This window comes from Sapajus apella, unplaced genomic scaffold, assembly GCF_009761245.1.
Source record: "Sapajus apella isolate SASKATOON/1434 unplaced genomic scaffold, GSC_monkey_1.0 scaffold2, whole genome shotgun sequence".
NCBI lineage: Eukaryota > Metazoa > Chordata > Mammalia > Primates > Cebidae > Sapajus > Sapajus apella.
Genome location: NW_022436942.1, coordinates 88,356,479 through 88,372,069, shown reverse-complemented (window position 1 = coordinate 88,372,069; position 15,591 = coordinate 88,356,479). Strand labels below are relative to the sequence as shown.

The window sequence follows — 15,591 nt, the reverse complement described above, 5'->3', positions numbered from 1 at the left end:
GGACAAGACTGGAAACCTTGCTAATTCCCCTTTCCACACACCTCCCAGAGTGGTTTTATTTCAAACAGAAATCAAACCTCTCACCACTGTGCTATTTATGAATCCTTCGATGCATCTACATCCCCTTTTATCACCTTTGCAGAATGAAAATCAAGGTCCAAACAATGTCTCAACAACAATAAACCTGTTTAACTTATATTAACTTCTAAAATACAATAGGTACTGGAGCATTTACTGTGACAAGCAATTCTCAGGTATAACCTCTAAAGAGCAGTGAAAGATGACAAAACAGGGCCTTCATTTGTTATCCCATGTGTTAGTTAACGGTCGCAATGATCTTTATCTCTAAAGGTAGACACCACCTTGTTATAGATAGGGAACTGTTTCATAGTTACATGTGAAATCATGACTAACCTTTTTTTCTTTTTCTTTTTTTTCTAAACCAAAAACTCTAGAGAATATACGAAGTAATATTTTCTAAAGTCACTGACTAGTGAAGACTAATACATAGAATGTTAAAGAAATTAGGTTTAAGTATTTTCCACCATTGTATTTGCGTGTTAAGGCAACATTACAAAGAAATGGTTCTCAAACAGTTTCGGCACAATTTTTTGTACCAAGTTTTAATTCAATAAAATTTGCTGTATATGTTGAACACAGGTGAATAAGTCAAATCTAAGTTGTAAAAAAACTTCTAGACTGTTCAGATGAAATACTAGTTTTTTCCTTAAAATGATCTATATAGAAAATACATTCATACATAGGTATGTGTTAAAAACATAAAAGAAAATGATCGTTTACAACTTGTTTTCATTTTGTGTAATTTAGGCAGGTTCCTACGCTCCAGAAAATGGCTAAATGGTACTCCACTGTGCAATAATTTTACCCAACTTTTACTGGTTAAGAGTCTCCACATTTTAGTAGTGTTACAGTTAATATCCTTACACAATCATGTTCTTCTCCAGTGTCTGCTGGGCACATTCCATGAATGAAAGTGCTGATAAAGATTGTGCCTTAAGAGTTGCTATACGTTATAAAATGCCACCTAAATGTTAGTACAGTCGTATAATGCAATCAGGGGCACAAGTGTCAATTCCACAGTTACCAACATTGGCAAAAAATACAATAATGGAGAAGAAACAAGTAAAAATATTCTGGTTTAAGTTCTATTTTAGTGATGAGTCCTCATGTTTCCATTGCCCTCTGTATTTTTCAGTGCACTGTCTTCATTTCCTTTGTTCATTTTACCAACAGCCTGCTAATATCGTGGATTTCTAAGAATGCTCTGAGTATCAGAGGAAATTGTTCTTCTGTCATTTCGGTAAGTTTTCATGTTTGCCTTTTGACATTGATGGCATTTGTGATGGTTCCATTTCTACTGCTTTGAAGTTGTGTTGGCATTCATGCATGTTTCTTCCTAATGTTTGTGAATTTCGTCAATCATGGTGAAATATTTGAAATGCATGGGATTTAACATAAGAAATAAAGGGAACCAGCTTTGCTTTCTAAGTAGCCATTTGCCCCAACGTTACTTACGGGGCAGCTGGTTTCCCACACCCACCCAAGTTAAAATGGCAACTTTGTTATATCAGTTCCCCCATCTGTTTCTTTTTTCCTGTACCAAAACAAAACTTAATAATGACAGGTGACTTAGATCTGGAATCCAAATAATATATTTTTGTAACAATTCTGTGAAAAAAATTATTTTTAGAATCAGACCTGGTGTTCTGACTCTACCATTTGTCCCAACTTAGTCTTCAGTGTTTGCGTCTGAGGAAACTGGGTTAACCAATGACGACACGTGTGACATGTTTCATACACCAAAGCTATGTTTAAAGTTGACCCAGCTCTTGATGAAATCACTACAGATGTCAAGAAAAAGTACTAAGAATGACTTACGTAATGCCTGTAATACCTAACATGGGGCCCTGGCAATTCCAGGCCCTGTGGTCCTTTTCAAGGAGAAAAGAAATCCTGTGTGTTCTAAACGGTGCAAGGCTGCACCATTTACACACCGCATGATCTTGCTACTATCCCATGTTCAATGCTACATATGTGTGAAATCTTTTTACTTTCTCTTCACCTTGTGACTTGGCTGTTCCTCCTACTGTTCCTCTCTGCCGTCCACGGCCAACGAATTCCCCCTCTCCTGGTGGCTGCTGAGGTCTAGGCGGAATATAACCAGGTTGCTGACTCTGTAGTTATAGGCAAATAAAGAACATTCTTTTCGTCAAGAGGTCACAGACACCAGAGATAATGCCTAGTCTTAAGTCTCAGGAATTCAACCAATACCTATCTAAATTAATAATCAAATGTTTTATTCTTAAAAAGAAATTTGAGAGGAGTCACCAAATAAAGTCAAGAATCAGCTTCTAATATTCTGAGGAAACAACATGATCTCCCTTCCTCACTTCCTATATCCTTCACAGCACTGTTTTTAGTTTATTTTCAACAGCCTAGGCTGATCAAGATTCAAAGACATTTTCTATAGTCAGCAATGGTGAAACACTCACAGCAGTGGCGCCCACGTGTGGCACCATCTCCTGACCGCGGGCCCTTCCTCTGGCTCTGGCTCTTGCTCGCCCAGTCATTGTTTTCTATTTCTGCAGAGGAAACAATCAAAGACAATACTCAGTGGAGGCAATCCCTTTTGACCATTTCTACAAGGTTAAACTTCTTTGAGATTCAAAAGCAAGCTCCCCATGCAATTATTATGTATCTTTCTAAACTTTCTGGAGTTTTTTAATGTAACATTCCTACATTCAACAAACTCAGTTGCTTACCGTGCACTGGGCACTGCAGTAGGGCCAAAGGGGAAAACATATTTTAATTAAAAAAGAAAAAAAAAAAAAAGACTTAGTTTTTCATTTGAATGATTTGCTATAAACAGACTTAGGAAAAGTGCTAAAAGAATTAAGATGCTGGTGGCTGGTTCTTTCTTTCCCATTTGGTGAGACACACACACATACGGAACACATATTCCCATACACACACACAATGAAACAAGGCACTTGTCCCAAGTGTCCTGCCAGGCCCCTTCTGCATACATAAATAGTCTTCCTGGATCTTCCCAGAGTTCCATGTGTGGCTTACACTGAACATACCCAAACTAGTATCTTTTCTACCTCATATCCCATGATTTCATTCTTGGCGAGCAGCATCACCATCTGCTTTGTATCTAAAGAAAACAAATGGCATCATTGATCCCAAACTACTCCTTTGTTCCTCCTACATCTGCCAGGACCATTCTCTCCGTTTCTTCAACATCATGGTGGTACGAAGTGCTTCCTGTGAGCTGGGATCAGCTTTGGGCTCAACTATAACAACCTCTCATCCTTACTATGGTGGCACACAGTGTCATTAGGCTATTAAGGGTAGAGGTCTCAGAGCTCAAATGCCTGAACCAAACTCCTTCACATTTTAGACAACATGAGCAAGCCACATAGCCTGTGACTCATTGTTTGTCCAATGGTTGGAGTAACTTATACTGCACCAGTCAATGGTGAGGATCAAATGAGAACACACACTGGCCTCCAGTGAGCATTCAACATACATTAGCCATGATAGAAAGGGTAGATAAAATTATAACTACACACGTTAAAAAGTGTAATGAAGGAAACAAGCAGAATGTTCTTACCAAAAAGAAAGGTAGGAGCTGATTTAAACCCAAAAGAGGCCTGTTTTTAACAACATTTAAGCTGAAATGGAGAATTAGGAACTGGAAGATAGGGCGATACCAGTCTTCCAGACAAGAGGCAACAACCCACATGTAAGTGCTTGAACTGGATGCAGAACCAAAAGATGCCCAGTGGGACTGAAAGGGAATGAACAAGGGTAGTGGAGGAATTCCTGTGGGCAGGGAGCAGGGTGCTCAGGGTCCTGCAGATAAGCAGCAGACAGCTTGGACATTTAACACCTGAGAAGCCATCAAAGGTTCTACACAGGAGCAGGCGATGACATCATTGACCATCACTCTGCTTTATATCACATTATCATCTTTTTCATCCTTTGAGTTTTAACAGCTTCTAAAATTCTTGGCTTCATAATCTTCACAGAAAGACAAATCTAATGCCATTTTTCAATTTTAAAAACCTCCGACTTCCTATTGTGTTTTACAGGATTAAAGCAAATATTCATTGCATAAGACCTCTTACAATCTGACTCTAAATCAGCAATTTCCAAAGGAGTTTGCACAAGATAATCCTCTGAGGTGGCAGTATATAACTTTAAATTTCATTCTAAATTACTTTATTTTATAATGCGTGTATCATGACAATGACTATGTATGCATACCCAACTTACATACTGGGCATATTGGTGCACGAACGTCTCTTACGGATAATCTATAGGCAGGGTCTTCAGTCCCTGGCCATGGACCAGTACAGGAACCAGGCCACAGAGCAGGAGGTGAGCCACGACGAACATGACTGCCCGAGCTCCCCTCCCGTCAGACCAGGGGAGGCATTAGAGTCTCCCAGGAGCCAAACCCCACTGTCAAGTGGACGTGCCAGGAATGTGGGTTGCATGCTCCTTATAAGAATCTAATGCCTGATGATCTGAGGTGGAACCATTTCATCCCGAAACCATCCCTCACTGTTCGTGGAAAAACTGTCTTCCATGAAATCAGTCCCTGATGCCACAAAGATTGGGGGCTGCTGATCTACAAATCAATCTGAAAGCATCCGCCTGAGCCTCCACCAAACACCACTTGCTTCCGACCACAATCAATTCTGTGACTCACCCTATCCCCTGGCACATCTTCTGCTACAAAAAGCCTCACCCTCCTCTGAAACCACAAGAATCCAGTGAACCATTTAAGCATCAGCTTGCAGGCCATCCGTTCGTTGCCCTCTTCGCTGAAAGCCATTTCCCCGGCGTGACCACAGTCTCCCTCCTCATGGTAACCTGTTTTCTCCTTCCCCGCATCCGTGTACTCCACAGCTTCTCCAGCTAGGCCGCGAAGCACAATTTATGCCTTTGCACCCAGTCCACCGCTTGACACCTTACAGTGTGTGAAATAATGGTCAGAAATCAGCGAGAGCTCAACTCGCATGTCCAACAGGAAATATTCCTAAAGCAGCGCAGCAGTTGTCCAAGCCTGGCCCCCGACAGGCAGATCCGGACTGGAGGGCAAGAGAAATGACGGGGTGCGGAGCGACTCCCAGCGCCGGCGAGTCAGACACTTAGGGCTGGCGGGACGCAGCTGACTCCCATCTCCCGCAGCGCCGAGACCCACGGCGCGCTGCGCGGGCCGCCCAATACCTGGGCCCCGCGCTCTGCGTCCAGGCTTCGCAGCACACGCCGGCTTCCAGCTGTACCGCCCTCCCGGTTCAAAACCACCTCCGTCTGGAAATCGAAATCTTCAAGTCCGAAAACAAGCGTGTGCTTCCAGTAACCACGCTCGCCGGAAGTCGCACGCCCGGTTCGTTCGCCTCCCGCCGAGGCCGCTTCCACCCGCCCCGCAGCCTCCCTCCGGAGCTCGGGACTCGGCACCGGGCCGCACGCCCAAACGCCGTGGGGCGCCACCTTCTACGTGGGGGGTCTCTGGCCACAACTTACAAACAAAAAGGAAAGCGCGCCAAGCGCAGATGCGCACGGGGCCAGCCGCTTTCCCGAGGCCGCCGGGTGAGCACCGCGAGCCGGCGCGTTCCCGCAAGCCCCGCCCGAGCCCCGGCCGCCGGCACCTGCCAGGACCCCGAGCCCCGCACAGCCCCGCAATCCCGGCCGTCGCCCCACTCGGGGCCCTCGGGAGCTCCGTTCTCGCCCCAACGGCCGGCTCCCCAGGCTCCCGGGAGCGCAGTGCGGCGGCCGCGCACGCGGGAAGGCGGCCTCTACCGCCAAGAGATCCCGCCCGTGGCAGCGTGGGTCAGGCGGGAGGTCCCGAAGCGGCTCCCGCAGGGCTCCCGGGGCTACGCAGACCTCCAGCCCCGGACCCCAAACCCTCCGCGCCACGGGCCTTGCCCCGCAGCCCCCCAAATCCCAGCTTCTGCAGCCCCGGCCCCCCGCACACCCCGCACCTCGGACTGCCCGCTCGCCCTGCTCCTCGTCCTCGCACCTCAGCCCGCGGCCAACAGCCCCAACGGCTCCCGCGGCTATCCCTCCGCGCCGCCAACCTCCCAGCACCTCCCGCGGCCCGCGCCCACCCTGCCCTCCGCGCTGGGCTCTTGAGCGAGCCAACGCCACGCGGGCGGCCGGCAACCGGCGCTCTTTTCCTAGGCGGATTAACACCGTCTCTCAGGCGTTGGCCTCGTGCTAGCGCACGCTACGCCCAGTAACGGCGGGAAGCGGCGCGTGCCACGCACTCATTGGCTGTCCCGAGGACGGCGGTTTTCGACGTAGCGAGGGCGTGACCAGACAAGCCCCGCCTCACAGGCCCCGGCCCCGCCCCTCCAAGACCCTGCCTGGTCCCACCCAGACACCTGACGGAAGTCCCGCAGGCCCCCCGCCCCATTCCACAGGCCCCGCCCCTGACCCCAAGACCCCGCCTAGCCAACTCAGACACCCAGACAGGCCCTGTAGGCCAGGCCCCGCCCCACTCCAGAAGCCCAGTCCCCGCCCTTTAAGACCTCGCTTGGCCACGCCCGGACACCACACCCAGAGCCCACAGACCCCGCTCTTCCCCGCCCCACAGGCCCCACCCTGTCCCTCCAAAACCACCTTGGCCCCGCCCAGACACCCGGACAGGCGCCATAGGCCTGGCTCCGCCCCCTCACAGGCTCCGCCCTAGCTCCGCCAAGACCCCGCCTGTCTACACCCCGAGCCCCCCAACAGGCCCCACAGGCCTCACAGGCCTGGCCGTGCTCCGCCTCACAGGCCCCGCCCCCTTCCGCCACAGGCCCTGGCTCCACCCCTCCAAGACACCGCCTGGGCCCGCCCAGATCCTCTTTCGCCGCCCCGCCCCGCCACGGCTGGCTTCACAGGCCTGGCCCCGCCCACAGGCCCCGGCCGGCCCCGCCCACAGGCCCCGGCCGGCCCCGCCCACAGGCCCCGCCCACAGGCCCCGCCCACAGGCCCCGGCCCTCCCCACCCAGGCCCTGCCCTGCTCCTCTGCCTCGCCCAGATCCCTGGCCTCCCCTGGCTTGGCTCCTGTAGTCCCCGGTGCGAGGCCCTGTAGGGCCACACTGGGTCGGCCCGGTTCCTTACTAGCTCGTGGAACTGGGCGGCGGCGCACGAAGCAGACCCTCCCTCCATAGACTTCGAAGCTGTGCCCACGTGGGCACCGAGCGCCCTACTGTAGGAGCGGACTCCATCTTGAGCAGACCCTTAACATCGGAAGCTGTCACGCATCGCAGAGATCTGAACTTCGCCCCCAAAGAAAATAAAACTGCAATGCAAGTGTACGGTGCAGGAGGCCATTTCCTGAAACCTTAGCTTTCAGTGACTTGCGCCTCGGGCAGGTGCCTTGCCAACACGGACCGCGGGGTTCTCAGCCTTCACCTGCGGGGACCACCTGCAGACCGGAGAATCCCGTCTGCAGGCTCCGCAGGTGGGCCCCGCCGGCTGCATTTCCACGGCGCCGCAGTTGGTACTGACCCGGGTCTGTGCCGAGCTAGGTGCCCTCCGCAGGAGTTAATTTCCTCATTAAGGCAAAGCCAACACCCACGAAACAACCGGAAATGTTGTAAGATAGAGCAGGCTTATTTGTCGAGCTGTAAGTGGGTCTGCGGCTCACTAATTGCCTGACTTGTTATGTTCCATAAATATAAAAATGATTGTAGGAGGTAGTAGAAATAGGGTCCACTCTGTGGACGGGTTTTAAAGGACAGGGTCTTGCCCTGTTGCCCAGGCTGCAGTGCAGTGGCGGGATCTCGGCTCACTGCAACCTCCATTTCCCTGGCTCCGTCTCCCTGGCTCAACCTTCGTCTCAGCCTCCTGGGACTACAGGCACCCACCACCATGCCCGGATAATTTTGTTTGTGGTGTTTGTTTTATTTTGAGACAGGGTCTGGCTCTGTTTTATTTTGAGACAGGGTCTGGCTCTGTCACTCAGGCTGGAGGGCAATGGTGTGATCTTGGCTCACTGTAGCCTCGCCTCGACCTCCTGGGCTCAGATGATCCTCCTGCCTCAGCCTCACCAGTAGCTGGGACTACAGGTGTGTGCCACCACACCCAGCTAATTTTTTTTTTTTTTTTAAATTTCTTGTAGAAACAGGGTTTCACCATGTTGCCTAGGCTGGTCTCAAACTTCTGGGTGCCAGCGATCCACCCACCGTGGCCTCCCAATATGCAGGGATTATATGCGTAAACCACTGAGCCCAGCCTACACGTTGCTTATTATTCATACTTAAAAGCGCAAGCTTAGGAATTGGGGGCTGGAGAGGGCTGAAGTCTCCCCAAGCTACCTTCCCAAATCCTATGTCTCATTGTGCCATGAAAGGGGCAGGTTAGATATCAGTGTTCCCACACTAGCCTGAGTATAAGTCTCCACTGAGGGAACTTCCAAATTACACAGAATCCCAGATCATGCTGATTCCAGGAGGTCTGGGATGGGTGTGAGGAATTTTAACAAGTAACATCAAGTCAAGTTGTTTTTATGCTCAGAGAAGCCTGATAAATTTGGGGCGAGGTCAAAAGGTATCAGAAGCCAGTAGTTTGGAATAAAAACAGCTTTCAAAGGTTTTACCTTTTTAAAAACTAAAAGGTGTCTTTTGGAATACAATGTGAACATAACTTTTCCAAGGATTTAAGATGTTGATGGGAAAAATGTTCTGAGACCTGCCAGCAGATGGAGCAATAAAACCAGAAATAGATGAGAGCCTCAACTCGGGAGGAAACTACCACGAATGGACCTTAGAGGGTAAAAGTCACACTTTTTCCTCTTCTTTACTTTCTCTGTACACCTGAACTCTTTGCCTCTGCTAAAGAACATTGCGGGAGTCTCTTGGTGTGTGAAGTATCAAGTAGTTTCTAAAGACATAAGTTGTGATATAACAAGACAGAGGCAAAACCCCTAATTCTTCTGAGAATGCAAACATCATGTCTCAGGAAGCTCACCTAAAATTTAAAAAGGAAGATTCAAAGTGAATTTGAAAAGAAATTCAAGGAAAAATATGTGACCTTTAAAAGCTTCTATGTTGTCAGCACCACCAGGACCTTTCTGGGGTCAGTTGTTAGGTAGAACTTCGTGCCTGACTCTGGAAGCTAAAAAATGAATAAAGATTCTTTTTCCGGGGGGCTGCATCCAGAGAGAGTAAGCAGAGTGCCACCAATCCTGTGGGTGCTCAGAGGGTGGTTCCTGGGAGATGCTTCGTGACTCAGGGCTGCTGAAGCCATGAGGGATGATTTGGGTTTGCAGGAAACAGGAGGGTAGGCATGGCGGAGCACGTTGACCTGAGCCTGGGTGAAATATTTCGAGAGCTGCAAGTCATCCAGCACAGCAGGAACCCCAGGCACAGGCAGGGGAGTCACAGGGCATGATGCTGCACAAGAGACCGACGCAGTTCTACAAGTTGGTGAGCAAGGAAACATGAGCATCCAGACTGCTGAACACACTCTCCTAGGTGCTGTGTCTAAATCACACTCTGTCCTCCCGTGGGTGGCCCAACAAGGGAAGCAGGGAGTGTGGCAACTGGGAATGTGGGTGCTGACCTGAGGGGCCAGTGGCTGTTGGTCCTAGCCAGTTACTGGGAGAGAACAAGGACTCACATTAGCTGGGCCTCACATTATGTCTTTGGTTGGTTATTTTTTTTTAATTGAGGTGAAACTCAGATAACATGACATTAACTATTTTACAGTGAACAATTCCATGATATTTAAGGCATTCACAATGTTACACAACACCTACCTCTCCTTCCAAAACATCTTCATCATCCCAAAATGAAACCATCACTCTCCAGCTCCCTCTCCCCCAACACTGCCTGGGCAACCACGCATCTGCTTTCTGTCTCTTCTATGGATTTGCCTTTTCTGTTTGTTTCATAGAAATGGGATCATACACTACTAGGTGGCCGTTTGTGTCTGGCTTCTTTCACTCAACATCGGGTTCTCAAGGCTCACCTGCATGGTAACCTGTTTCAGAGCTTCAGTCTTCCCTATGGCTGAATCTTACTCTGCTGTTTGGATGGACCACATTTTGTTTATCCACTCATCTATTGGTGGACAGCTGGGACGTTTTTAAATGGGGAGCAGGAAGCTTGGACATTTCCGATGCATTTTTAGGAACAGCCATGAGTGTTCACTAGCGTTGGGCACAGGAGCATCCCAGGACAGGGAAACAGTGGAGGAAACCCAGAGAACAGAACAATCCCAAGTTACTTCCGGTAAGGCTGAAAATAGGACCTTGGTGGATTGTGCTGGGGGTGACAGGGACTAGATGGAAAAGAAACTCATTAGGAACTGTGGGAAGTAAAAAGTTCCTTTTCAAAGTTTCCTTTCTTAAGAAAAAATAACTCCTAAGTGTTAGAAATAATAGTTTGTTTTAAACACTTGCTTCAAAAGCCTTTTTGCCTTTTTGCTAGAAGCTCTGTCCTATGTAGCTGTTAGACATGCTCACAGGCACGTAGTACATTCTATGGCCTTGAACTTTAACCAGGTGTCTGTGCTGGACGTGCTCACAGGCATGTCCCAGCTCGCAGCCTGTGCCCCTTCCTTATTGGGACTTCCTTTTTCTCTCTCCATTGCTTTTACCTGTTTAAGAAAAGATTCAAGGTATTGGCCAGTCGGGTTTTAGTTTAGATTGTGAGGTCTGGCTTCAGCCAACGGAGATCAGACACAGCACTAAGGACGACCCCAAATGTGTGAGCAATAAATATGTTTGCTTTCCTTTGTTTGTGGTATTCTCATGGCAAAATTGCTATGCGAGTACCCTTTCTGCAGGAATAAAAAGAATTGCTTTGCTGAGAGATCCTTTTTCCCAGGACTAATTTTTCTTTGCCGCACCGAGCATCTATTTCCAACTTCTATTTCCAACGGGAACCTTGAGTGCTGCATCCAGGACTTTTGGCTCTATTCTGTAACCAGTCAGCTTCCCAAGTTTTTAAAGCAGAAAACCACATACTCAGAGTGAGCTTTGACCTAGTTCCTTTCATTCAAGGATCTCAAAACCCTTTTAAACCCGTGATCCAGATTTTCTTTGTAAAGGAGAGGATGGAGTCGAAAAACAAGATCTAAGGTAATTCCTGTGAATCCCTTCAATGTAATTTTTTAGAACAGCTCCCTTCTCCCTTCACATTTATCTTGTTGTTCTGATTGGGCTGAATGGAAGAGCTGCCCAGCCTCTCCCCTGGCCCCGAGGCCTCTGAGCTAACTAGAGGGACAGCATGGCAATGGTAGGTGCACCCAAGACAGCGTGGCCGGTGGCTTATCCAGGAGTAGTCATCCAGAGGGAAAGAAGGATTGGTGAGGCTGAAGTTAGCCCTTCTCTATGTACGAAATGTGAACACATCCTGAATATCACGGTCTGTTCACAAGGGGGATGTTTTGGGGTGGGCAGGGTGGAGGAGGCAGGGGACCCTGACCTGGCTCTCCAGAAGCGGCACTTTCTTCTGTTCGTCTAAGCTCTCTGCATTCTTTTTTCCATGCCGGACAATGAGAATGCTGGACCAGACGGGCACGTCTCCAAGTGCCTCCTGTGGAATGTCAGCATGGGCCTCGCCTGGAAACCTGATAGAAATGCAGATTCCCAGGCCCTGCCCAGGCCTGCTGCATCTGGATCTCTTGGTGGTGGAGCCCAGGGAGCTGCCTGTCACGAGCTTGCTAAGAGTATCTGTGAACCGAGGAATGAATACACAACTTCAGTCCACACCCTTCTACTCTAACGCCAGCCAGACCTGGGGCCATTGCCTCTTTCCCCATGTGCCTCTCCATGCCGTCAATGCCTCCACACTGTGGCCTTTCTGCTACTCCGACCGACTTGGGGACCCCCACCGCCCCCACCCAGAGGCCTGCACCAGACTGCAGAGTGTGGCCTGGGGTGACACAGTCCGTCCTTTTCTCCTTTCCTTCCCAGTTAATTCCATTTTCCAGGCTCCTCATGGAGATTCCTGACCTTCCCAGGCCCTGGAGCCTCTGACCCTGGCTCCACCTGAGAAAATTCAGGCCAAGCCCTGTGAACCACCCATGCCACACCCGCGCCTGCGTCGTCACACCGAGTCCCTTGAGCTCAGCCCTACGGTCCCCCTTTTAAGATTCCCCTTTCTCCCAAGTTCCCCTCTCTTCTCAACACTTCTCTCCTGGGGCCTCCTCCTTGACATGTCTACATTGTCTAGCTGTCTTTGTCAATTTTCTTTATTATTTTATTTTTAGATAATCTATTTTAAGACAGGGTCTTGCTCTGTCAGCCAGCCTGGAGTTTAGTGGTGCAATCATAGCTCACTGCAGCTTTGACCTTCTGGGTGAAAAGCGATCCTCCTACCTCAGCGTCCTGAGTAGCTGGGACTACAGGCATGGGCCACCACAGCCGTCTAATATTTTCTTTTTATTTTTTAAGAGACGCTCTTACTAGCCATCCACATGTTAAAGAATGAAGCAAAACAAGGGTTTTGAACAGATGTTTGTGCCTCCTGCTCATGGCAGCATTATTAAAGAGTTAGAGTGTGGACACAGCCCAAGTGTGTTTCCATTGATGGATAATGAGCAGAATCGGGTCATCCGTGCAGTGGGAATTATCAGCCTTATAACGAAGGGGATCCCAACACACACCGCAACGTGGGTGAATCTCGAGGACATTAAGCTCAGCGAAGTAAGCTGGCGGCAAACAGACAAATACAAATCCACTTCTAGGAGGTACTTAGAGTTGTCAAAGTCAGTGACAGATGGTAAAGCGGGGTTGCTGGGGCTGGCGGAGGGGTTGGGCTTTGGTGGGGAACGGGCATGGGGTTTGGTGTGGACAGTGTTTCAGTCTGCAAGATGGACAGAGCTGTGGAGGCAGGTGGTGATGGTGGCTGTCTGACGTGTCAACATCACAAATGTATTTCATGCCGCTCACCTTACATGTAAAAAGGATTAAAACGGCAAATGTTATGTTCTGTGTGTTTTGCCACAATAGGAACAGTCCGGAAAAACAAAAGCAAAGTAAAAAATAAATTCCCGTGGCTCCTTCTTTCCTCTGTTCCCTCCAGAGTCCGTCTTCTTGAAAGAACGGTTTCTCAGGCCTGGCGTCCACGTCTTGCCCTCCCACAGGGTGGTTTTGATTCTCAGAGGCTTCCGTGGGCTCCAGAACCCTCTTGGTTTCTAACCCCAGTGGCTCCTTTCAGATGACCTGTCTTCCCCCGGGTCCCGGGAGTGCTGCTTGCCCTGCCCCATCGTCCCAATGCCACCCCCTTGCCCTCTGCGAGGTGGGTCTCTGCCTCCAGCTGTGGCCAGTCATTAGTGCGACTCACAGGAGTTCGCCCTCCTCCTGCCTCCTCATGTGGACACGCTGACCACGAGGCTCTCCAAGTCCAAGTGTGGCCCGGGCAGCAGCTCCAGCGGCACCGAGACCTGTGGACATGCACCTCCTCGCGTCCCAACCCTGACCTGCCGCATCTGAAACTCGGGCTGAAACTACAGCCGTGCGTGTAGCCAACCATGTTGGTTCCAGTTCATTCTGGTTCATCCTGCAGTCGAGAACCACGGGGCTAAGCGAGCTCACCCTTGGGGCTCAGGAGCGAAGCTCAACACCCTCTTGCTCTCAGGATTCCCAGGCCTTGCAGCTGAGCGGCCCTGGCCGACTCTGGCCTGTGTTAGTCCCCCCCAGTTTACAGGCGCGCCTCCCAGTGGCCTTGGCCCTCCCCACCCAGCAGTGGGCCCGGGTGCTTCGCCAGCGGCCTCTAGAGCAGACATGGAAAGCCACTGGACTCCTCACAGGGAGGGGTTCTACTTAGAATAAAGTTGATTCTAAAATAAGAGAATAAGTGAAGCTGTAATCATGGGTAAGAGGCAGAGGACACCCATACCCTCCTTCAGTTCCTGCATCTTGTAAATAACTGTGGTGTCCAGGGTGGAGGGTGGGGCCCCCAATGCATGGTGGGGTTGGTAGCCCCCACCTCTGACTCGTGGCGAGCCTCTGGTGTCCTGCGTGGCCTGGTGGGCCCTGTCATCAGTGGCGGGGATTGCTACTTCAACTCTGTCTAGACCAACCTTCACGAAAAGAAATGGATGGAAAAGGTTTCTCTGCAAAGAAATTCATGGGTGGGGAAAATATGGAAAATGCAAACGTTAGCAAACCCCAAGAAATGGTTAGAGCCGATTCTGCACTTGTTTCTTCTGATGGTGCAGTGCAGGACACCTGATGAAAGATGCCGTGAGCTCCACCTCAGGATGTGCAGCAGGACCACTGGGAGCTTATCAGATATGAGGATTTCTGCACCCAAGCCCCAGCAACTGCACCAGTCCCTAGAGACAGGCACCTGGGTTTTTAAGAGGCTCTCCAGTTAATTCTGAGGTCAGTTGGTCAAGATCAAACTTTGAGAAACGCTGCCAAGTTATGTTTTCAGGGTAATGTGTTTTGAAGCAGAAATGAAATTCAGAATTCAGTTGGGGACACATTCCATTTGGGCAAATACACAATCTATCTTGGTGAACTTCATGGGTAACTGTTTTGTGGTAAATGAGTACCTTAAAATGAGCAATTTTGTTATATTTATCCATCTACACTCATCAGTCTCCAATCTGTACAAAGCAAACTCCACCTTGTCCAAATTACTTTGTCAATAGAAATGATCACAAAGTCTCAGTATCTACAGCATGTGGAGAATTCACATAAGAGATTACTTTGAAAAATATCATTCAGAGTAAGACTCATACTGCCTCAAATGGTAATACAGAAATCACACACATAAAATTTAAATGGTTGATGGAAATTTCCATTTCTCCCCATGTTCAGTCACACAGTTACTCTGGATTTTGCACTAGTGTAAAATGTATCTATTCCAGAAATTGCTGACTGTATGAACTGACCGGTAGCAGAGGTAGAACTGATTTGGGATGTGATATGCCAGCCTCATCTACATTACTATTTATTTACGTGTTGGTGCCTTTAAAATTTCACCCACCATCACTCCAATTCTTTAAACACCAAGAGCAAAAGGAAAATACCTGTGGTTTTGGTTGCTATGAATCATGTGGAGCTGTTTGACATGATACATCACTATACATGGTAAGGATTTTCCTCCTGCACAGATTAGAAGTGTCCTAGAGATTGACACTGAAAACAGAATTTGTGGGGATAATAGGTACTGTGTGGTGAGCAGCGGTCAGACTCTAGTGTGAGAAAAACCTTGGATTGAGTCTGCAAGACCAGTAGTTCTTAACCCTTGGACATGCAGACACTGTTGGCCCTGCTTTTTTTTTTTTTTCTTGGGGGAGTCTTGCTCTGTTGCCCAGGTTGGGGTGGCACTGGTGCGATCTCGGCTCACTGCAACCTCCACCTCCCAGGTTCAAGAAATTCTCCTGCCTCAGCCCCCCAAGTAGCTGGGATTACAGGCACCCGCCACCACGCCTGGCTAATTTTTTAAAATTTTTAGTAGAGATGGGGTTTCACCATCTTGGCCAGTCTGGATTTGAAATCCTGACCTCAGGTGATCCACCTGCCTCGGCCTCCCAAAGTGCTGAGATTACAGGTGTGAGCCACTGTGCCCAGCCAGCCCTGCTTTTAGGAACAGGTATCCATGA

At 49.3% G+C, this 15,591-nt stretch overlaps 1 protein-coding gene across 1 annotated transcript in view; it reads right to left on the bottom strand.

Moving 5' to 3' along the window:
* Positions 1–6,272, bottom strand: part of PIWIL1 (piwi like RNA-mediated gene silencing 1) — a 33,083-nt gene extending 26,811 nt beyond the window's left edge. Inside the window, exons 1-3 of the mRNA XM_032244249.1 lie at positions 6,018–6,272; positions 2,514–2,603; positions 2,084–2,195 (exon numbers count right to left, since the gene is read on the bottom strand). Coding sequence (XP_032100140.1) covers positions 2,084–2,195; positions 2,514–2,591 — 190 coding nt within the window. The 5' untranslated portion in view covers positions 2,592–2,603; positions 6,018–6,272. The remainder of the gene's footprint in view (positions 1–2,083; positions 2,196–2,513; positions 2,604–6,017) is intronic.
* Positions 6,273–15,591: the final 9,319 nt, after the last annotated feature.